Source organism: Phascolarctos cinereus, unplaced genomic scaffold (assembly GCF_003287225.1).
Source record: "Phascolarctos cinereus isolate Bilbo 61053 unplaced genomic scaffold, phaCin_HiC Scaffold_3;HRSCAF=262, whole genome shotgun sequence".
In the NCBI taxonomy this organism is placed as follows: Eukaryota; Metazoa; Chordata; class Mammalia; order Diprotodontia; family Phascolarctidae; genus Phascolarctos; species Phascolarctos cinereus.
Genome location: NW_027555736.1, coordinates 31,579,866 through 31,603,780, shown reverse-complemented (window position 1 = coordinate 31,603,780; position 23,915 = coordinate 31,579,866). Strand labels below are relative to the sequence as shown.

The window sequence follows — 23,915 nt, the reverse complement described above, 5'->3', positions numbered from 1 at the left end:
AATGGGGACTCCCACCACTGTGCCGTGTACCCCGGGGAAGCCTCAGCCCTCCAATGGTGATGATGAAGATGATGGTGATGATTGTGAGGAAGGTGATATTGGTGATCACATGCAGAAAGGAGTGTGGCAGTCAGAGGAGGAGAGCCAGGAGCACCAGGCCCCAAAAGGGGACGTGGGCGGGGAGCACTCCCAGACTGGCCTTTTCCCAACTGGTTCCAGTAAGTGAGGTCTGACTGGCCCAGAAAGGTACAGAGATGCTTGCTAATGCCACATCTGGCAGTGTTATTCTCTGAGCTAGATTTGTGGGGAAGCGCTGTGGCTTCATCTTCTTAATCTTAAAAAAATGGTCTTTTTCTCAAGTGACCGATCAGTTTCAATGGTCTAAATTGGCCTTCCATTTTCTCCTGGAAGGCAAGACTCTAGGACCAGTGGTTGGAAGTTACACAGAGGCTAATTCTGGCTCAATACAATGGAAAATTTCCTAAATAATTCTAACTGGCCCCAAATGGAACAGCTCATGTTGGAAAGTGTCAAGCTCCCCATCACCAGAGGTCCTAGAGCAAAAACTAGATGTTATTGAGGGGATTCAATGCTTTGGTCAAGGGCTGGACTGGATGATGTTGAGGTCCATCTGAGGTCCCTTCTAAAGGAGATCTAGACGGCTGAGGTCCTTCCCAACTTGTAAATTCTTTGATCACAGATTCACCTTCAAGGAATCCGGGGTGGGGGGGAGGGGGACTAGCACCTCTCCTCTGGAATCCCTTCTGCTGACCAACTGGTCACTCCTCCTCCAAGGATCTGATCCACTAAGATGGGGGATTGAGAGGTAGCTTATTATAGCCCCAAAGATGAAGGGTCTGGAATTCGGAGAACCGAGGTCAAGTTCACCTCTATCCCATTAGCAGCGTGACCCTGGTTAATTTATTCAGAAGAGGACTAGAATCTCAGGGTAAGAAGGGACTCAGAAGGGAGTTAGTGCAACTTATACCTTAGGAATTCCCTCTACAACAATTCTCAACGTGTGGCCATCCGGTGTCCACTAAAAAACCCTTGTGAGGGTGACACATTTTGATAGTGCAAAACCTTTTCCATGAGGAAGTCAGAGGACTTTGCAAAGGTCAAAGCACTAAGGGTCTATTGTGATTATAATCATCCCAATTTTTACTGAGGAAGAAACTGAGGTGCAGAGAAATTAAGGTGCTTACTTGCCTATGGTTCCACATCTCCTAATAAAAGTGAGTACTCTTTAAGGTTTAAAAAGTATGTTACAAATATTACCTCATTTGATCCTCACAACAACCCTGGGAGTAAGAGCTATTATCCCCACTTTACAGATAAGAAAACTGAAGCAGCCAGAGGCTGAATGACTTGTTCAGAGTTCCACAGCTAGGAAGTGTCCGTCTGAGGCTGGATTTGAACTCAGTTCTCCAGAACCACTGCTCTCTACATTGACTACCTAGTCACCTATGCTATCTGGTGAAGTGCCTGGCTTAGGTCTCCTGGCTCCCAATTCCATGTTCTTACCCTGATCCCCTGCAGCCTTCCTGAGGCAGCCCAGTTCACTTTAGGACAGGTCTATTGGAAAAGAAGTTTTCCCTCATGTCAAGAGGACATCGTCTCTCTGTAGCCCAATCAGCTCATCTGCCCTCTGGGGCCAAGCAGAAAAAAAAAATCTCATCCCACCTGAATATGGCAATGCCATCCACCCCGCACCTCCAAGTCTGCTCTCTCCAGGCTAAATGTCCCAATTGATCCAAGATGATCTTGAAAGCCCTGCCCAGCTGGAGATTCTATGATGCTATGATTAGTTGGCAGGACTCTCCTGTGCACTCCCCTGGGGAAGCCAGGCACAGTGTGTGTGTGTGTGTGTGTGTGTGTGTGTGTGTGTGTGTGTGTGTGACTGGGCAGCCCGGGCAGGAGGAATTCGAGACCTTTTCTTTTGCACATGCATGGAGCTTTGAGTGTACCCATATATGGAGCATTGAAAGCCATGCTCTGACAGACATTTAGCTAGCTCACATATTTTCTCCATGACCTCCAAAGAAATGATCTGAGCTCAGCTCTTGGGAGGAGGAGCTTAATAAACAACCAGCTCCTTCTGGTTTAGGGCCAAGAGCTGGGGCTGGTGATCAGGGACCCCAGGCTCTAGAACTAGTTCTAGCACTAACTAAGAACTTGTCTTGGGGTAGATTGGTGAAGTAGGGACCATCTTGGATTTGGGGTCTGATGTCCTGGGGTCTAAAAACTCACTCAGTGACCTCAGGTCTCTGGGTCTTGGTTTGTTCATCGATGAAATAGGGACAAATATACCTGCACTCCCCCCCTCTAACAACCTTAGATCACTGGGAGGATCAAATGAGATCATGTATGTAAGGGGCTTTGTAAACCTTGGCACATTATAAAAATGTCAGCAGCCACCATCATCTTGACTATAGGACTGCTGAAGGGAAAAGCTTGGTAAACACTATACAAAGGCAAGACTCTATTAGTATTTGGACCAGACTGGTTATTTCATTAGCATAGAGGAGATGCCCACTGTTGAGGAGCCTTCTTTCACCAATGGGCATCGGCGGCCACCTTACACCCTGTAGTCAGAGACTTGGCCACGGCCACCCGATGTGTCCCAGGTAGGGCTCAAACCCAGGTCTTCCTGACTCTCTAGCCACAATATCATGTTGCTTCTCATAGATCACTCCTTTAATGAGGCCTAACATGGGATTATATGTACATGCAAACATTCTACGGCTGTAGCACCATCTATGTTATTAAACATGATATATCAGAAGCAGACCGTCCTGGCTCTGTAGACAGCCCTCTACACATTATGCTGGGCTGCCATAGTATGCTGATAACTGTCCTCCATGAAGATCCAGGAGGTAAAGTTCAAGGGACTTCTTTGGCCATGGTCAGTGCGAGAGGAATGAAAACGGAAGTTCCCACCGCCCTAACGCTTTGATAAACCTGGTATAGGAGAGGAGTAATGGCCCTGGAGTCAGAGAACCTGGGTTCAAGTCTCATCTATATCCTGTGCAACCATGGACAAGTCACTTCTCTCCTCTGGGTCTCAGTAAAAGGAGTGAGGTGGATGAGATGGCCTTGGAAGGCCCTTTTACATGGACAGCAATGATTCTAGGAATCCTGTGAGGTAGGCAGGGCAGGATTCTTCCTTTCCCCATCTTATGGAGCAGGAAACTGAGGCTCTGAGGAGGGAGTGGCCTGCCCAAGTCCCATGAGGAGGGAGTCGGGGAGTCAGGTCTTAGCCTCCTGGCTCTCATCGCCTGCCCTCCCTTGCCTTGCTCTGGGACAGTTTAACTTTGGAAGGCCTTGAGATAAGACCCACAGCCCCAGCTGCAGCCCCTCTGAAAGAAAACAGCCGGGAGATTTCCTGACACACCAGAGGCCCCCGTGGCTGATGGGCCTGGCCAAGTGTGGCGCCGCTCTGAAGCTGGTCTGTGAGCCCAGATCCCTGCTTACCACCAAATGATGCCTGGATTAAGGTCCCTGAGCGCCCAAAGGCTGTCTAGGATTTGGCTGGCCCCTGTCAGGGTCAGGTAACACATGCATCAGATGTCCCTCAGTATTTTTAGTCATTGATCAGAGCTCTGGTTTCGGTTTTGCCGGACACTGCAGAGATGCATGTTTATTCAGGTTACTGGGCTCTCAGCCCTCCAGACAGCCAGCTGCTGGCTATCCTGACTGTAGGTGCTCCCACTGCCCTCTGCTCTAAGCCCCCTTCATGTTGGGACAATGGCTTTCCAGCTCTGAGGGTCAGAGGCAGGAACCTTAGAGGTCTTTTGGCCCACCCCCCTCATTTTACAGAGACCCAGAGGGGAAGAAGGTCTTGCCTGGGGTCCCAAATAGTGACCATTAGAGCCAGGATCCAACCTAAGTCCTCTCTCTGCCCCCAAATCCACAAATGCTCTTCTCACTGCCCCACAAGGTGGCCTATGATTTTGAGCCCCAAACTACACCCACCAGCAACGAAGGGGGTGCCATGGAAACTATGAAAGACTTGGGAACTCAGCTCAAGACAATGGAGTTCAGCACAGTTCCAGAGGATTCCTGATGAAACATGCTATCCACCTCCAGAGACAGAGCTGATGGACCCAGAGAGCACACTGAGGCAGAGGTGTTTGGGGTTTGGGTTTTGTTTAGTTTTTGGACATGACTAATGTGGGAATTTGTTTTGCTTGACTCTACGTATTTTTTTTTAGCAGACTTTGTATTTCTTGCTTTATCAATGTGTGGGGAACTAAAAATAAAATTAAATTGAATTAAAGATAAAAATAAAAGTCATTTCAAATTATAAGAAAAGGACTTGTAATCAGGATACCTGGTTATACTCTTCACTAACTTTGACTATAGTCGAGTCCCTTCATGTTTCTGAGCCTCAGTTTCCTCATCTGTAAAAGGAGGAATAATATCTACCTCAAATAATTATTGTAAGGAAAGTGCTTTTTCAAACATTCCATACCCTAAATGGGGGTGGAGGCTTCTGGCAGCTTGGGTGATTGCTTGTTTAAGTTTTTGTGTTTTTAAACATTGAAAATACCCAGATGCTCTGCCTTTTGCCAGCTTTGATACCAGAGTCAGAGGGAAAGGATGTCATGACCAGACCCCATTAGATTACAGGATTCTGAGCTGAAAGAGCCCACGTAGCTTAGGAATTCTTAACCTGGGGTCCATGGATTCCCAAGTGGTCTGTGGAGAGATTTCAAGGGGTCTGTGAACATTTATGGAAAAAACCCGACATCTTGATTTTCATTAACCGCTAACTGAAATTTAACATTTCCTTCAATTATTTAAAAAGATTATATTGAGAAGCGCCAGACTACCATGGAGCCCATGGCATAAAAGGGTTAAGAATCCCTGGTGTAATATCTGATGGAGGAATTGACCCTCTGCAAGCTCGGGGTTCTTGTCACCCTGCCCTGTTGGGCCTGAAGCTTGGCTGGCCTCCCCCTCCCGGAAGCCTTCCCTGCAGAAGTCACAGAGTGTGTCAAGAGAAGGTGTCTACCTGAAAGGTGCGTCTCTTTATGACTGGGGGTGGTGCTAGCCGCACTGAATTGAGAAGAGGCAGCAGCTGAGGAGGACAGAGGCCAAAGTCACAAGTAGCCAGGAAGATGCCGAGAATCCCAGAAGGACAGGTCAGGAAAGAGAAAGGGAGAGAGAAGAGAGGAAAGAAAGATTAATGAGGATGAACCATTGGTGAAGACACAGAAGAGGCAATGAATGGGCAGAGGGGTGTTTTTGCAGTGGAGACCAAAGGACAAACCTTGGAGCTCTGAGCGTCTTCTGCCTGGGCTCCCCAACAAAAGGAGGAAGGGACAGGAACAGCCAAGGGAAGGCCCTTGAGCCCCCCCACCCTTTTTTGGAAGGGCTGGTGTTTTTCCATACCTTTGGATGGCCATTAATTGGCTGGTTAGTGTAGAGGAGCCTAAGTTAAGACTTCTTTGGAGAGGTCCCTGTCTTCTGAAGCCATCTCTGCTCAGCGGCAGTGGCAAGCTGGCATCTAGAAGAGGCCCATCCCTGTACCATCCCCAGGGATGGCAAACAGCACTGGCAGATAACCCTGTCCCCCTGGCAGTCCACTTTTGAGTCCAACAGAGAAATTATCCTGGCCAGATTGGGGACCTCAGTGAGTATAGAGACCATGCAAAGGACAGGTCAAGTTGGGGTCATCCTTTGCCCATTTTGAGGCCCCAAGGATTTGCCCCATTCATCTCTGGGGGACTGGTGCATACAAGGGAAAGAGGGGCTCCATTTCTAGGTCCTTTCTCATCCCTAGATGCTGCTCACTCCTACCAAGGGGCTGATCTGCGAGCTGGAGGCCCTAGCCAGGGAGGTTGCCTCAGAGCGAGAGGTTTGCCCAGATCTCCCCGCCGTTGCCCTCACTCCTCTCTGCCCATCTGACGTGGCTTTGTTGGAGCCAAGGAGCCTGCCTTGCCGAGGAGCAAACACTGTGGCCCAATATCGTGCTGCCAATGCCCTGCCCTTACTTTGGGCTTTACATAGACCACGCCAGGCTGAGGTTAACCAGCCTGCGGAGGCTCTGACTCATGGGCCACCAGCAAGCCTTGGGGAAAGGAAATTGATGCTTTAAGTCACTATGGCATGAAGTGACCTTTAGGTCTTCTTTGAGTAAAATGGGAACCTGACAGACTTTGGCCAAATCTGAGGGTGGGTGGTCAGGTGTGGGCCTCATCATGCTGGCAGAGGCTGGCCCATGTGGAAGGTGTGGTCACTATGGTCAGAGCGGATGCTCACCCGAAAGCAGGGGGCAGGGCAGTGTTTTCAAAATAGAGGCCAAAGATTTCCCTGGAGTCCTCAGTTGTTTGAATATACTGAATATCGATTAAGCAATGAGGGAAATGATAATAATGTAATATATTCTGTAAAACAATAACAAAGTTAAAATAAGATAGGGTCTTGACTTGTGATTTCATGGGTAGAGGGAAGTCTATTGATGCAGGTCAACATCTTACCTACAGCTTCAAGACTTGCCTGGAGCAGCGCTTAGCACAATGCCTGGCACACAGTAGGTACTAAATAAATTCTTATTGGGCTAGAACCCTAAGAGGTTAAGTGACTTGTCCAGAGTCACACAGCTAGTCTGTGTCAAAAGCAGGATTAGAACTCATAGCCTCCTGGCTCTGAGGTCAGCTCTCTATCCACTTCACCTGGTGCTGATGAGAATAAAGTATTATTAGCAAATATAAGATGAGAAGAATGAGAAGAATGTCAACAATAATTATGATAATAGTAGTAAAAACGCACCAGGGTATGTATGTATGGAATTCTTGGGAACTGAGAACAAAGCCAGGAAGAAGTGGGGTTCCCTCCTCACTGGGGAGATAATTTGAATTGACTGGGCGGGGGAGGGGCATGCTGATGGCTCACTGCTGCGTTTGGAAAGAATCCGCTTCCATCCCCCTGCCCACTGCCATGGGGTGTATGACATTGGGGTCTTTGCCCGTGAATGCTCCTCGGCAGAGCAGGCTCCACACAGACCATCCTCAGAGCCCACAAACCTTCAGGGTAATTATCTGGTTGGAACGCAGGGCTGCCAGGGTGGTGCTTAGGTACTCCTGGGGGGCCGGGAGGGAGAGTGGAGACAGAACACATAGTGAGTTGTCCAAACCCATCAGACCCAGCTCTAGACCAGTCCCTCCCCTCTACCAGACCCGGAAGGTCACATCCCAGCTATTTCACATCCTTCCTTTCTCTAACCGTCCCACCCAGTTACTGAATGAACCCTCAGGGTGGGTTCATAACCTTTGCCCCCTTTAACCTTTATCTGCCACACAGGTCATGTTGGGGAATGAGGAGGTTATCCATTGAACAGCCAGGAAACCAAGCTCTTTAGGGAAGAGACAAGGGCTACCCAGAAATCTCTTCTCCCTCTGATTTTCTCTCTCCCTCTCCTGCTAGTGCTTCTGCCATATCCTTCTGTAGCTGCACAGGAGGGGTGCGTGTGTGTGTGTGCGTGTGTGTGCGTGTGTGTGTGTGTGTGTGTGTGTGTGTGTGTGTGTGTGTGTGTTGGGGAGAGAGAGAGAACTGAGTTAGACCAGGTGCGTAGCCATGGCGAAGACACAGAGCAACTTTTCAGAGGGTGGAGGACCCCTTCCCCACGGCGTCTGCTCCTCCATATTTCTGTCAGCAATAGGAAGAGGAGGGTGGTCTCTTCTTCCTTGTGATACCCCAACTGGGCTGTTCCATGAGTCAGATCACTGCTAACATGGTGACTGGTCTATTCTGTGAGGCTGGGATATGAGTGTTTTGTTTCTTTTCTTCTCTCTGTCTCTCTCTCCCTTCCTCCCTCTCCTTTCTTTCCTTCTTTCTCTTTCTTTGTTCCTCTCTCCTCTCTCTTTCTATCAGTCTCCTCCCTCCTCCCTCCTTTGTTCCCTCATAACAATCCTATGAGTCCATTGTTCCAAATGGCCTTCTCCCTTTCCCAATCCATATTGCCCCTGGCAGCTTGTCTTCATCCCAGAGCTCTAACTAGCCCCAGGGTCCAAGGTAATTGTCTTGGCAAAAGCCAAGCTGCCTGTGAAAGCCCCTGTGGTGTTGGCTAGGGTGACTTCAGTTTTGTGGGTATGCATCTTGGTATCTTCCCAGTGGATGTCTGAGCAAGGAAAGCTTGGATTTTGGGTGAATTATACTCTCCTTGAGGCTCATGGTTAGCTCACCCTGCCTTCCTCGGTAATGTGTGCTTGACAGGGCAACAGTGGAGGGGTAGGACTATTAGCCCTGGGAGCATGCCTGGCAACCCATTAGTATGTGTAAATATATCCCAGTGTCCACAGTGTGTATTCCTGAATGAACTATTTCTTTCACTTCCTCCTTTTCCTCTCCCCTTTATTGTCATAGAGAGTAGCCAGGTGAGAGGTGAGGTGACCTCCCCCTACCCCTCCAAATGAAAAGCGATCATTTTTCTGGATTGAGATGTCACTTGGCTTCTGATTGTTGAACCCCAACTAAAACATCCGTGCCCTTTGGCCCTCCAGAGGGCCTGCTCCCCAGCCATAAATAGATGACCTCAAAAGGAGGTCTGAGCACTGAGGGAGGGGGCTATGAGGCTGGGGAAAGTAGACTGCCTTTGCCTCAAGGTGGCCATCTCTAGCTCTGCCTGGAAGTTGGGTTTCAAAGTGCTGGGGTGAAGTGAGGACCTCACCCCTAGTTTTTTGGACAGTCAGCCTTCAATTATCTGCAGCAACAGCAGCAAGAGGAGGTGTGGCTCACCGCAAAGAGCTGCTTATATTTGGCTTTGGAATCTGCTTAGGCACATGCCATGAAGCATGTGGTCAGCCCTGGAGTCAGGCGCAAGCCCGGGGCACGTAGGCACAAACAAGCACCCAGCCACACCATCGTCCACACACAGTTATGCACACCCTCCAGTACTTCCTCCCCCGAGCTCAGCCCCAGCCCACATCTGACTAGCCATGAATTTCACAGCCTGAGTCTCTAATGGGGCAGGAGAGCCGAGGTGATCCCCAAGACCCTGTAAAGCAGAGAATTGAGAATTTACTTTGATCTACTCTCCGATTCCCCCTAAAACATGTTAAGAAGCGTGTCATGGGTTGGGGGAAAAAAGGAAGAACATTGGTCTTCCTATTAGTAACAGGTCAAGAAATGCCGACTGAAGGAGCCCAAAGTTTGGAGAAAGAGAAGAGAGATCTGCTTACCCGGTGTGGGTAATCGCCACATTGACCCTAGGGAAAGAAAGAGAAACAGAGATGATTGTTAAGATGCCCCCTCACATTTGTAGCCTGGTAGTTTCAGTGGAGGGCTTCCCAGGCTGCCAGTCACCATGCTACTAGTGTGGATCCTCAGGAGAAACTTGGGCCTCTTTCTTTTTATCCCCAGTGCTTTGTATACAGTAAGTGCTTAATAAATGCATGTTGATTTAGACTAGCAGTGTCACTTGGGACAAGTAATTTTACAGTGCTGAGCATTTGCCCCTTTGTATAAAGGGGATGACAGTGCTTCCACTCCCGGTCTTGTGGAGGTGAGGAGAGGGAAAGTGCTTTGTAAACCTCAGAGTGGCACAGATACCACATGATCACATTCTGATTCTTCTGACTCTCTCAAATCTGAGGCTGTTGAAGGAAGCTAATATCACTTCCCAGAAAAGTCAAGAAGCAGTATATGGGCAGGGTTGGAATAATCCCAATGAGCAGAGGCTTTGGACATGGAGGAGCTCCCTTTGGGTGAGCTCCAGAGCCTGCAAGATCTATTTCTAATCTCACTTTCTGTTTCCAAAATCAAATCTGGCCTAGGTAATAACAATAATGAACCGACTATACCCAGAGGAGAGAGCTAGGTGGAGCCATAGTGCACAGAGCATTGGGCCTGGAGTGGGGAAGACTCATCTTCCTGAGTTCAAGTCTGGCCTCAGACACTTACTAGCTGTGTGACCCTAGGCCAGTCACTTAACCCTGCCTGCCTCAGTTTCCTCATCTGTCAAATGAGCTGGAGAAGGAAATGGCCAACTACTCTAATATCTTTGCTAAGAAAACTCCAAATGGGGTCATGAAGAGTTGGACGGGACTGAAAAGGACTGAACACTAACATATCCAGAGGAGAGGCACTTGCTTTAAATGGAAGAGAGAGCAGTGTAACCTTCAAAGCAGATATTGGGCTTACCTCATGAAAAGCCTGGCACTATTGCCAAGGCAGAGCTAGTCTAATTTGGCCAAAGAATCTTAGAATCTCAGAGTAGGGAGGGTCCTCTTTAGCCATCTAATTGAGCCTCTAATTGGTGGGAATCCCTATGACAAGTGGTTGTCCAGTCTCTGCTTGAAGACCTTCAAGCAAGGGGGACAGCTTTCCCCGGTAACCCCTTCCACTTTTGGACAACTTTCATTGGTAGGCAGTTACTTCTGAGTCCATCGGCTTAGTAGAATGAGCTCTGGCCTTGGCTGTGGGATCTGCTCTTAGCTGCTTACCAACTATCTGATTCTGAGCCAGCCAGGTAACCTTTCTGTGCCTCAGTTTCCTCTTCTGTAAAACAAAGGGGCTGGACTCACTGGTCTTTAAGGTTTTTTTCCAGCTCTAAATCTATGAGTCTATATCATGTCTAAATCTGTTATTTTGTTTCTAATTCCACTCTCTGGGACCAGAGAGGACAAATCTAATCCATCTTCCTCCACCAATCTACCTCCAGGCTAAACATGTCACCTAACATTGGGTTAGTGCTGGGAGGGACCTTGGAGATTACGCAATCTGCTTTCTATTTTATACAGAAAAGGAAAATGAGCCCCAGAGAGGGGAAATTACTTGCTCAGATCCAACACATAGTAAATAGCAAATTTAGAGTTTGAACTCGGGTCTCTTGCCTCTTAAACATTGGCTGGGAAAGTGTTTCTTGCTTTTTGAAGACACTGGGACTGTTTAGTCTAGAGAGGAGAATACTGACGGGGGATGTGATTTCTGCCTTCAAATGTGTGAGTGGCTGTCATGTGGAAGAAGAATTAGCCTCATTCTTCGAGGCCCCATGGGACAGAATTGGGAACAATGATTGGAAGTTGCCAAGAGACACATTTGCATTCAATTCAAGGAAAACCTTCCCAAGGACCAGAGCGGTCCTGATTGAAACGGCGGCCATGGGAACTCTCTACCTGGAGATCTTTGACCAGAGGTGGGGTGACCACTGCTTAAGGAAGCTGAAGAAGGGGTTCCTGATGGGCACAGGTTGGACTGACTGCTGAGATCGTTCAAAACTCTTTGGTTTTGTGATCTGGGCCCCACGCTCATGTCATCATTCGGTTGTTCAGATGTATCTGACTCTGTGATCCCTTTTGGGGTTTTCTTGGAGTGGTTTGCCATTTCCTTCTCCAGCTCATTTTACAGATGAAGAAACTGAGGTAAATGGGGTTCAATGACTGGCCCAGAGTCACACAGCTAGTAAGTACCCAAGGCCAGATTTGAACTCAGGAAGATGAGTCTTCCTGACTCTAGTTCAGGTGCTCTATCCACTGTGCCACCTAGTTGCACTTCCCTACCATGCTATACCACACCAAATCAAAAAATCAGTGTTAAAAAGCCATGATTTGGGGGCAGCCAGGTGGTGCAGTGGATAGAGCACTGACTCTGGAGTCAGGAGGACCTGAGTTCAAATCTGACTCAGACATAACCCTCACTAGCTGTGTGATTGCCTCATCAAAAAAAAAAGCCATGATTTCTCTTGATCTCTTGGGAGGCTTCATATTTCATTAAAAGTAAAATCCTAGAAATCCACAGTGAAACTTACCTTTTCTCCTTTTTGTCCTGGGGGTCCCTACAAAGAGAAATTAGACAACAAAATAAAGGTGAGGAACTGAGGCCTGGGGTAAAGAATGTTCCCTCCTCCCCTCCACCTTCCGGTTTCCCTGGCTTCCTTCAAGACTTGGCCCCAACCCCACCTTCTTCAGGCTTTTCATGGTTCTCACCTTCCCTGCTTCCCTCAGCTGGTGTCTTCCTCCGAGATTACCCTTCATCTACTCAGTAGAGATCTTCTCTGTCCTTACTAATTGACATACTTTCTCCTCCATTAGACCATGAACTGCTTGAAGGTAGGGACTAGATTTTTGCCTTTCTTTTTAGCCACTGAATTTAGCACAGTGCCAGGCACACAGTAGGTGTTTAATATGTGCTGGTTGACTCAAAGCTAACTGGGAAAGTGCCATTTCCGATAGGAATGTCCCACCCAATCTGAGGACTTACCGGTTGTCCCTTGGGACCTGAGAGACCCTGGGAGGAGAAGGAAACATATCCAATCAGCTGAGACAAAGCCAAGGATTAAGAAGAAAATCAACAGAATCCCAAAGCTTTCACTGACACAAACACTGCTGAACCTAGGTAGCTGGTGACATTATAGAGAAAGCACTGGGCCTGAAGTCAGGACAAGCTGAATTCTACTTTTTCTCAGACATTTTACTCAAATGATCCTGGATTACATCTTTCAGCCCCAGTTTCCTCATCTGTAAAATGGATTTAATAATTGCACATACCTCATAGGGTTGTTGTGAGTGCTTTGAAAACTTCAAAGCACAATATAAATGCTAGTTATTATAATAATATAATTATGTTGTAATTATATTCATATGCTTAGCATAATGTTAATAATTATTATCTAGCTCAGGAGTGGGGAGAGGGAAAGAAGGTGGAAATAGGTAGAGAAAGGCTTGATTTATTTCTCAGACTGCCCTTGGCAAATAGATGGGGTGCTCCCTCCCTCTCTTCATTAAAAACATCCAGGGAGCATACAGGGGTTGAGGAGGTCTTTGCCCCACTTATCCCCTACCCTAGCCTTCACAGGAGGGAGTCAAAAGGCAGTATGATGCCACCATGGCAAAGTTACCAGGCTGAAGAATGTCATTTAGCTTTGATGAGCATTTATCAAAAACGCTTATTATGTGCTAGGCCATATGAAATAATTCATGCCTTCAAGGAGAAGCAGGTTTGAATCCAGCCTCAGACACTTATTAGCTGCATGTTTCTGGGCAAATCCCTTAATTTGTCTGGGCCTCAGTTTCCATCATCTATATCATCAGATAGCCCTTTCCTAAACATGAACATAGTTAATATTTATATAGTGCTTTACAAAGCACTTTATGTATGCTATCTCATTTGGACCTTACAGCAACTTTCTGAGGGTTGGTATCATAGATGTTATTATTATTCCCATTTTACAGGTGAGAATGTAGAGGTCTAGAGAGATTAATTGACTTGTCCAGGGCCACAGAACTAGTAAGTGAGGAAGAGCTGTATTCAAATCTTACCATACCCCTACTTATTAGTTGACTAATGGAGGTGATTTTGCTACTGTAAGACTCAGTTTCCTCACCTGTAAAATGGGGATAATAATGCTTGTTGTTCTCACCTCACAGGTTGTTTCAGGACCCAAATAAGATAATGTCTTTACAAACTTTAAGGTGCTTTGTGATAATGGGCCCTCCCATCCTTCATGAAGACTCCCTGTGTGGTGGGGTGAGCCAGGCTGACTGTGTCTATCTTTCAGGTGTAACAGAAGGCCAGTGAAGTGAAAGGGAGTATATTGGAGCTAGAATTCAAACTGACGTCTTGTGACTTTCAAACCCATGGTCTTTCTCCCACACCATCTTATTCCTCATAGATAGCTCAGAAGCAATGGGGTGGGGGAGCTTGGCAGGAGAAGGGAAGGAATGGGAGGCTCTTTGCAGCTTCTGAAGCTAGGGATGGAGATGGGTTCTGGATTAGGGTTGCCTTTTGCTCAGGAGATGAAAGTAGAGCCTAGCAGGACTCCTGAGATGAGGTTGGGCCATATGGGATGGAGCATTAACTTGGCTACTTAGACTATGTTCCATGTTCAAAAGACAGGGAAAGTGGACCTTCCCTACTGGAGATCGAGCCCAGCGTGTTGGAAGTGGAGGCAGGAACTCAGGAGTTAAGGTTAGGCTTTCCCACTCTGCTGGGGGAACCAGGTGTTCTGAAGCTGGGGCTGGTGGTGGAGAGATGCTCTCCTCTCCAGTCTCTTCCTGAGGACAGGAAGGCAGAATCAGTACGTCCCAAATACTGCTCCACTCTCCCCAGCTGCTTCCGGGAGACATCAGCAGAGAAAGACAAGCCAGCCAGAACGACAGCATTAGGAAGTGAGAGAGAGAGAAAGAAAAAGAATATGGAAAAGAAACAAAAAAGAAAAAGTGAGTGAGCGAGTCTCTGAGAGACAGCGGAGGGCCGAGGGTGGTACACAGATGATAAACAGGGCAAGATAATGACTTTAAACAGTGGTGTTGAATGAATAGTTCCTAGCTGTCAAGCCAAGTCAAACAGAGGCCAATGGTGCCAAGGCCTGTCTCATTTTGATAGATGGTGATGAGGAAGAAGGGGATATAGAAAACACGCGTTGGCTGATCTGGGAGGGAGACGGCTCCTCCATCCCATCTTTCCTTCTTGTTGGCTCTCTTTGGACTTCACAGGGTGCTGGGATTAGCCCCCACTGTGCAAGGCATGCAGACAGGCTGGGAAGATGGGCGGTTCATGGAAGAAAGACTTGGTCCTAGGGAGTCCCTTCCTCATAAGGACAAAGGCCATGCTCACCACAACCCAACAGGGTAAATCATCCAAGCATCACCTCCATTTTACAGGAGGGAAAACTGAGGCCCAGAGAGAGGGGGAGAAAGTTACCCAAGCTCATATAGCCAGTGCTTGTGAAGAGCTGCAGCTAGCATTACAGAGCAATGGCTGCCCGAGGCCATCGGGAGAGGAGGAGGGGAAGAGCAAGTGAAGAGATGCCACGGCAAGGAAGTGGGAGAAAACCACTTCACCTTTATGGGCCTCAGTTTCCTCAACTGAAAAATGAAGAGGTTGGACCCAATGGCCTTCTAAGTGCTAAATCGATGATCCTATGTTCCCGTGGACCTACCTGGGATTCAAAGGTGAAGGTGAAAGTTAGAAAGTCTGCTTAGCTTGTGATCTTGGCCAAGTTACTCCCTCTCTCCAGGCCTCACTGACCACACTGCAAAGTTAGGCGGCTGGACCACATGACCCAAGATCCCTTCCACCTCCTAAATTCTCTAAGGTTCCATGAGTACAGCATTAGTCCCTACTTCTCATGTCAGGAATTAAAAGACTGGGGTCTGAATCCTGGCTTGCCCAGAGAGGCTGTCACCAAGATGGTACACCGGTCAAACATTTGTTAAAAGTGCTTGCCAATTAGTTTAGATGAACCCCAACCACTGTTCTCCCATGATTGAGGGCCCACAGAGGGTTTATCTGGACCTCAGATGAGAAAGCCCTGCCCTCATGGAGTTCATGGTCCAGTAAGGGGAAAAGTCACACACATGAATGACTGTAAGACACAGTATTCCCAGATGAGTGCATTAGAAAGGCACAAATCAAGGTGATGCTCTACAGGTATGTCATAGGTCTAGCAGGACCTCTGGCAGGAGGTCTTCTGGTCCAAACTCCTCATTTAACAGATGGGGAAACTGAGGCCCAGTGAATAAATGAGTGAATGTGGTATTATCTCTACTTTACAGATGGGCAAGCCAGGGCCCAGGAACTTGCTTAAGATCGTAGCCTGAGTTAGAAGCGGAACCCTGACTGCAACTCAGATCCTGCTTCCCTGTCTGGTTTTCTATCCAGGGGCAGAAGGACTGCTGCCTTGCCCGGGCAGGTCTGGCTGCCCATTCTCCAGCAGCTCCCCAGCTGTGGCTTGTGAACAGCCTCACCAGCCTTTAGAGCGAGGAGGTTTCAGGCTGGGCAGCCCGAACCATTTCTGGCCAGGAGTCGGCTGCAAAGGGCCAGACAGAAGGCTCGCTCCTCCTCTGGGCAGCTGAAGTTACAGCCGGCCCCTCACACTGGGGAGAATGCCCAGGCCTGTAGGTGTAAGCTGGAGCATCATTCCCTCATGCACACATGCTCAGTCCATCTGCTGTTAATTGTCCGCTCAGCCTCCTCTTCTGTTTCACAAGACAATGTCATCAGGCCCATCCCAGGCAACTTGCTGGGCTTTCAGCCTAGGGGAACATTTCCCAACCCAGCAGGGCTGTCGAGCTAAGCATACGCCAGATTCCTGAAGAAGAAAGCACACACACACACACATAAACACACACATGCTCTCACACACAAATACACACATGCATACACATACATATATAAACACAGACATATACACACAAACACATAGGCAACAAACATATCCATGAACACATACAAATACACACATGTACAAGCACATACACACATACACACACAACACCCCCCTACACATATAAAAATACCCACATACAGACACACACACAAAAGCAAAACAAACCCTACAAAACCATTTCTCTCCAGGTGATACCAGGGTAAAGTGCCCACTAGAGGCATTCTGGATGGGGAACATGGCAGAATGGAAGCTAGAATGATAACTAACACTTCCAGGGAAGTCTCTGTGGTTTAGAAAATGCTTTCCTCTCAATAGCCCTGTGAAGTAGGCATTAGGATATTATTATTCCCATTTTTATAGATGAGAAAGCTGAGACAGAGTAGTGAGCTCACTTGCCCAGAGGTAACCCAGCTAGTTCAATGTCCATCTCAATGCACATAGCTCCCAGATCTCCATATCCACATGTAAACACCCACACATATAAACACATAAAGACATCCCCCCCAGATATAAACATACACACATACACACACAAGCACACATACACACAAACGCACATACAAACATACACACACATACACACACACACACACACACACACACACACACACACACCCAGACCAGGAGGCTGAGGTAGGGAGAGGTCGTTGGACAGCAGAACTCACTTCTCCATCTCAGCCACTATGGATTATCAGAGCTAACATGGACCAGAGCTTTAACAGTTGCAGCATGCTTTTCATTTCTTAGGATAGCCCTATGAGGCAGGTAGTGCAAATATCCCCATTTTACAGATGAGGAAATGGAGGTTCAGAGAGATCTGGTTCATGAAAGGTATGAAAGTGTGGTAGAACGTAAAAGATACAGGGGTCTTGAGTCAGATGACCCAGGATTGAATGCCAACCTTGGGCAATTCACCTGACCTCTTCCAAGCCTCATTTTCCTGATCTGTAAAATAAGGGGCGGGGGGGAGGTCCAAGATCCTCTCTAGCACTAAGTCCACTCACTTGCCCAGGATCTCACAGCCACTGGCTATTAGAGCCAGGACTGAAGCCCAGGACCCCTGGCCTGAGGCCTAATGTGCTTTTTCTACTCCATATGGAGAATCCTAAGAAGGGAAGGCCAACCAGCTTGCCCAAGTGGGGCTCCACCCCTGCTGGGCTCTGAACAGCCTGAGTTACTGAGTTAGGTTTTTTCAAACGTGAGAACTCATTGTTTTTAAATTGCCTCAACTATGACCCAGTGAGAACCACCTCACCCCTCCATTCCCTGCTCAAGATCTTACCATCTCCCCCTTCAGTCCAGGGTAGCCCTGAAAGAGAAGATAGTGAGGGCCAGACAGGATAATTTCTAAACAGAGAAGCCTGCTCTACCTCTCCACCATCTTCCCTTCTTCCCGCTTTTTCTTCCTCCCTCCCTCCCTTCCTCCTTTCTTTCCTTCTTCCTTTTCCTCCTTCCTTCTTTCATTCCTCTTTTCTTCCTTTCTTCCTTCCTTTCCTTCCATCCTTCTTCCTATGCCCAAGGCCCTGTACAGGAGCAGCTGCCTGCCCTAGGGAGGTGGGAATAGGGGATCAAGGGCAGCGCAGGATGTGTGTGTATTGGGAAGAAGGCTGCCTCCCTCCCCCAAACCTAGGCTACTGCTAAGGAATCCTGGTTACTTGAGTGGAAAACACCACAGCACACAGGCCTTGTGGCTGAACCGTAAACATGGGTTAGTCCATCCTAGGGCAGAATGAGCTCCACTGCTGGTTCCCTGATCTTCAGTGGTGTGTGGCAGTCAGTTGGTGCCCAGCTGGCTCTGGCCATGAGCAGTCTTGCTTCCAAGACAGCTGGCATTTTTCCTCACTGGAGCTCTGGGAGACTGAAGGAGCTGACTCCTTGTCTGCCCACATAGGCCTTGACACATGAACTACTCCTTCTCTGTTTCACCATCTCTTGGCAAGAGTGGCAATGTGGGTATTCTTAATTCATTGGGACTTCTTTCTCTAGGCAGGATTTGGATCTGGGGACCCTTCAGGTAAGAAAATCAGACTATGCCCTTTCACACACACACACACACACACACACACACACACACACACACACACACAAAAGCAAAACAAACCCTACAAAACCATTTCCCTCCAGGTAATACCAGGGTAAAGTGCCCACTAAAGGCATTCTGGATGGGGAACATGGCAGAATGGAAGCTAGAATGATAACTAACACTTCCAGGGGAGTCTCTGTGGTTTAGAAAATGCTTTCCTCTCAATAGCCCTGTGAAGTAGGCATTAGAATATTATTATTCCCACTTTTGTAGATGAGAAAGCTAAGACAGAGCAGTGAGGTCACTAGCCCAGAGGTTACCCAGCTAGTTCAATGTTCATCTCAACGCACACGGCTCCCAGATCTCTATATCCAGACCTAGTCCCTCAGTCCAGCATCACCAATTCCCCATTGGACATGTCACACACACAGGACTCGTCCTGTCCTGGAGCCATCTTAAACTTGACACGTCCCTAACAGAACTCCCCGTGTTCTCCTCTTACTTCCAACCCAGCCCTTTTTTAACTTCTACCGAGGGCACCACCACCGGCCAGTTCCCCAGGTTGGACACCCTAGAGTCATGCTGGGCTCCTCATCCTGGGCTCCTCACTCTCTTCCCTCCCCTCATCCCCATGTCCAATCTGTTCTGATGCATTGTCATTCTGTTCCTGTATCACTCACATCTGTCCTCTTCTCTCCACTCACAGCCACCACCCCAGTTCCCTTATCGCCCAGTCTTGCCTGGACTACTGTAATGGCCTCTTCAGTGGTCTCCCTACCTCTGGTCTCTCCCCTTTCCATTCCACGGTCCCCACAAGCACCAAAGGGAGATTCCTAAAGCCCAGGGCTGATCTTTGGATTCCCCTGCCTGGTAGCTTCCCCCCTTGCCTCTAGGACCAATCCAGTTCAATAAACATTTATTAAGTGCCTTCTATGTCCCAGGCCCTGTGCTAAGCCCAGGGATACAAATAAGAAAAAAGAAAGACAGTCCCTCAGGGAGCTTACAATCTAACGGTCCAATACAATCTCCTCTGTTTGACATTTAAAACTTTTATAATCGGCTTCAGCTGACCTTTCCAGTCTAATTGCATTATTCTCCTTCATATTGGGCTGTTTAGTCAAATCGGTCAATCGGTTTATTCTCACATAATACAGCCGATCTCCTACCTCCACGATTCTGAACGGAGGTCACCCAAGCCTAGAAAGCTCTCTTCCTCGCCTTGGCCACTTGGAATCCTCACTGTCTTTCTAAACTCAGTGGAAGTACACCTCCCACACGAGGTTCTTCTTGATACACCCAGTAATAGTGCTTCCCCCAGGGCAGTTACCTTGTATTTACTTTGTATATCTCTTGTATCCCCCTTATATGCGGCCCGCTATAGAGAAGGTTCCAACCTGCCTCAGTAGAAGGAGTTTCCTCACTAGGGAGTTCCCTATCCCAATGAAGTCACAGGTCTGGTCACTATCCCTATTCCTAAATATGTACATATTGTTTCCTCTGATGGACTGGAAACTCCTTGAGGGCCAGGACTATTCTTTGTATCTCTGGTGCCTAGCATAGTGTCTGGTACACAGTTGGTGCTTAAAAAATGTTTGCTTTAAAACTGCAAGAGTTAGAGCCGAGATCTGAAACTAGGTCTTCTAATTCCAAGTTGAGGGTACTTTCTAATATTCCAGGCAGAATCTGGAGATCGAATTTTGAATCCTAGCTGGGTAACTTTGGGCCAGCCCCTTCCCCAACTTGGGCCTCATTTTCCTTATCTATAAAATGGGGACAGTAATACCCGAACTACCTATGTCACTGGGTTTTGAGGCAAGAGTGCTTTGGAAACCTTAAAATGCTCCAGGAATGTGAATTATTCTTAATGAAGGGAAAGAAATGCCAAAAGGGGCAACATAGAGCTCTAGGGCTGCAGGAGAAGTGAAGAGGGTGATGGGGTCGGTGGGGAGAAGATCATGGGCTAAATGTACGTGAATGAGCTCCCTGTTTTTTCTAGCCTCAGCTGGGCAATTCCTTCTCTCCTCCTTCCTGAGTTCATGCCCGGCCCAGTCTTGACATGTTTCCCTCTTTCTCCCCCTCCTTCCACTGTCCCCTTTGGCAAATCTCTGGCTTCAGGCACTGTGCCTTCGGATATATGCTTGTGAATCTGCTCTTGAGATGACTTTGGCTACTGGGGTCATCTCCCAAATGTTATACAGCCCTGGAACTCCCTTCCTTTCCCCCTTCCAAGGATAGAGTTGCTTTCCTAGGTCCTTAAGGAGAACCACACTTTTCCTTTAATTTTTTTCTAGAGACCCTCAGAGGGAAGCCAACAGAGTGACCTGGTATCAGGGAGAAAGGTGAAAAGCCCAAGGAGAAAGTAGCCACCTACCGGTTTGCCATCTAAGCCGATGGGGCCCTGAAACAGAGAAAGACAGCAAAGGGTTGGTTATGGGCTGTATGTGTCCTTAAACATCAGCACCTTAGCTTTCCCAGGGAACCTTGCCTGGCCCACTCAGCCCTTGCAAAGAGGGACAATAAGGAAGAGTAATTTCTTGGGAAATTGTGCATCAGAGGGGAACCCTGAGTCCCCAAACAGAGACTCCACCATTCAAAAATGGCACAGTGCATAGAGCACTGGACTTGGAGTGAGGAAGACCTGGGTTTGAAGCCTGCCCCTGGCACTTGTGAGTAAAGGCAGGCAAGTCACTGACTTCCTTATGCCTCAGTTTCCTGGTTTGTAAAATGAAGAGGTTGCTTTAGATGACCTCTATGGTCCCTTCGAGGTCTATAAAAAATTCCCAGCACCTTTCCTCCCCATCTGGAGCCTCACTATTTCAGCTGTCCTTCTGCTGTGGCCCCTTGCTTCTCATGGCTAGTGGGACTATGGGTGTCCTCATTCTCTAGGCCCCTCCTTTCATAGGCAGGACTTGAGGTTAGTGGTTTTTAATGTCCCTGTTCTTGACACTTGGCTCTTGGGCCCATTTTCTACCTGCCAAAGCTATAAAGCAGCCAGAATCATAACAAAGCTCAAGGTAGAAGGCCTCGGAGACCAGTGCAAACCCCCGGCCCCTTCCACTTTACATGTGAGGACGCTGAGAACTAGGGCAGCCCTGAAACTTGTTCAAAGTTAAAGGACCTCAGGATCATAGAGACAGAGCTGGAAGAGACCTTGAAGGTCCAAACCTCTCATTTTTCAGGGGAAGAAACTGAGGCAGCAGAGGTTAAGTGACCTGTCCAGGGTCATAAGGCTAGCAAGTGGCAGAGGGAGGATTCAGATCCAGGCCTGCCAGACATCTTCCCCATTCCTTGGATCTCATAGCTGGCTAGAGTGCTGGGCCTACAGTCAGGAAGAGCTGAGTTCAAATCAAGCCTCAGACACTTGATAGCTGCGTGACCCTGGGCAAGTCACTTAACCTCTGTCCACCTCAGTTTCCTTACTGGTAAATTGAGAGTAATAGCAGCACTCAGAGCTGTGATGAGGATCAAATGGGGTAATAAATGTGAAGGGCTTTGTAAACCTTAAAATTCCATGTAAATGTTAGCTAATATTATCTCTGTTCTCTGTGTCCAAGCCAGGTCAGGGGCCCCTTCCCTCCAGGGTGAGTCTTCCTGAGTCCCTTAGTACACTGTCATGGGCAGCTAGGTGGTGCTGCAGTGGATAGAATGATGGGCCTGAAGTAAGGAAGACTCTTCCTGAGTTCAAGTCCAGCCTCAAGACACTTTACTAGCTGTGTGACCCTGGGCAAGTCACTGTTTGCCTCATCTGTAAAATGAGCTGGAGAAGCAAATGGCAAACCACTCCAGTATCTTTGCCAAGAAAACCCTAAAATGGGGGTCACGTCGAGTCAGACCCTCCTGAAATGACTGAACAATAATGAAAATGACAGTGTCAGGCCAGGCTGGGGGTGGTCAGCCTCTTCAGTAGAAGCAGAGAGGTTGCTGGGTTTTGCTGCTTGCTTTCTCTTTCCCTTTTCTCTCTCTCTCTAACAACTAGAAGCAGTCCCAGCTCTGAGCTATCCCAAGTCTGGCTTCATTTTCGGAAGGGCTGAGGAGTAGAGCACTCCACGAAAGAGCCACTGTTGCTTCAGAGGGGAATGCCCATGTAAGGGACGACTCAGTGCAATGAGGCCCAGCTGAAATGGATGGGCAAGGGCATTTACAGAAACCATCCCCACTCACCGGAAATCCAGGAAAGCCTCTTGTGCCAGGCTGACCCTGAAAAGGAGAAAAAGAAAGAGTGAAAAGTAAGCAAGCCTGGGAGATGATAACTCCTACCCGCCCAGGGGCCCCAGGCCCCCTTTTCTTACAACAATAACTTGGGGTTCTAGAGTGGGAAGACCTTGGTGATCATCCAGCTGAATCCTCTCATTGTATAGTTGTGGAAACAGACCCAGAAAAGGAAAGTGACAAGCCTAAAGTCACACACCAGGAGGTGATGGTGCCAGGATTTGAACCCAGGTTCATTGACTCTCCCCCTTGCTGTTTTCTGGACCACACATTCTCTTTGAATGATGGAAAGGGAAGGTAAAATTAGTGAGCCTGAAGGGCAGGCACAGAGAGAGAAAAGCTGGAGGAATTCATCTGAAATTCATTCAACAAACATTTATTAAGCTCCGGCTGTTTGCAGGGCATTGAGATTGATAGAAAGTTCAGATAAGACATAGTCCTATCCAAAGGCATGCACAGCATGTTTCATTAGTAATGTAACTAAGAATGTTTTAAAAATGCAAACGTTTATTAAATACTCTATCATAATTGCTGTTAGTTTTATTCATTAGAATAAATGAAAATTTAACTAACCTTAATTTTTAAATTAGCAATTTTATTTTAAAAATACAATTTTTAAAAATGAGGCAGAAGAGATCATATTTGTTTTGAAATACTATGATGTGTCAGGGCATACCCAGCATGCCTCACACATGTGCCCATGGTCCTGCCCTCGGTTGGCAAGTGTCTCCATTTTAAATTTTTTTGGGGGGAAGGAGATGATGATAGGTTCAAGGGGGTATCCTAGCACTCAAGATGCCCTTATGAAAGACAAAATAGTAGGAAGGAAAAAGGACTTGATGGGGAATCAGGAGAACTAAGTATGAGCCCTGGCCAGCTGTGTGACTGACCATGGGCAAGTCACTTCCTCTCTCTCAGATTCCTTCTTTGTGAAATGAGAGGGTTGAATCAGAAGATTTCTCTAAGATATTTCCCAACTCTTTTGAGCTGGTATCTCACAGTCTGCATCCTGGGGTAACACATAGGCTGAGCAGGAGGGCTCAGTGAGACGGGCCAATATTGAACTGGGGGCACAGGGTGCTAACTTTAGTATTCAGTGGGTCTATGCTGTGAGTAGAAGGGATAAGATAATAGCAAAGTGGACAACTCAACATTTGAGATCTGCCTCCAACCCCACATAAGTACAGGGTGAAAGTCACTTAGCCATCCTGAGCCTGCTTCCTCATCTGGAAGTGGGGAGAATGTCCCACCTTCACAAAAGAGGCACTTTGAGGGTCTGAAGAGCAAACATGCAGAAGTACCACCAAACCCTTTACCATTATACAAATTCAAGGCACTAGAATCCCAGCCATCACATTAGTACACACTGCATTGCTAGGTCTCTCTAGGGCAGCTAGGTGGCTCCCTGGCTAGAGCTCCAGTCCTGGAATCAGGAAGACTCATTTTCCTGAGTTCAAATCTAGCCTTAGACATTTACTAGTCATGTGACCCTGAGCAAGTCACTTAACTCTGTTTGCCTCAGTTTCCTCATCAATAAAATGAGCTGGAGAAGGAAATGGAAAACCCCTC

The 23,915-nt window shown here is 47.7% G+C and overlaps 1 protein-coding gene across 1 annotated transcript in view; it reads right to left on the bottom strand.

Moving 5' to 3' along the window:
* The window catches only part of LOC110200071 (uncharacterized), a 120,588-nt gene that overhangs the window by 71,299 nt on the left and 25,374 nt on the right, over positions 1-23,915 (bottom strand). Inside the window, 7 exon segments of the mRNA XM_078150753.1 lie at positions 5,018-5,083; positions 9,186-9,212; positions 11,753-11,779; positions 12,205-12,231; positions 17,397-17,423; positions 20,509-20,535; positions 22,299-22,334. Coding sequence (XP_078006879.1) covers positions 5,018-5,083; positions 9,186-9,212; positions 11,753-11,779; positions 12,205-12,231; positions 17,397-17,423; positions 20,509-20,535; positions 22,299-22,334 — 237 coding nt within the window.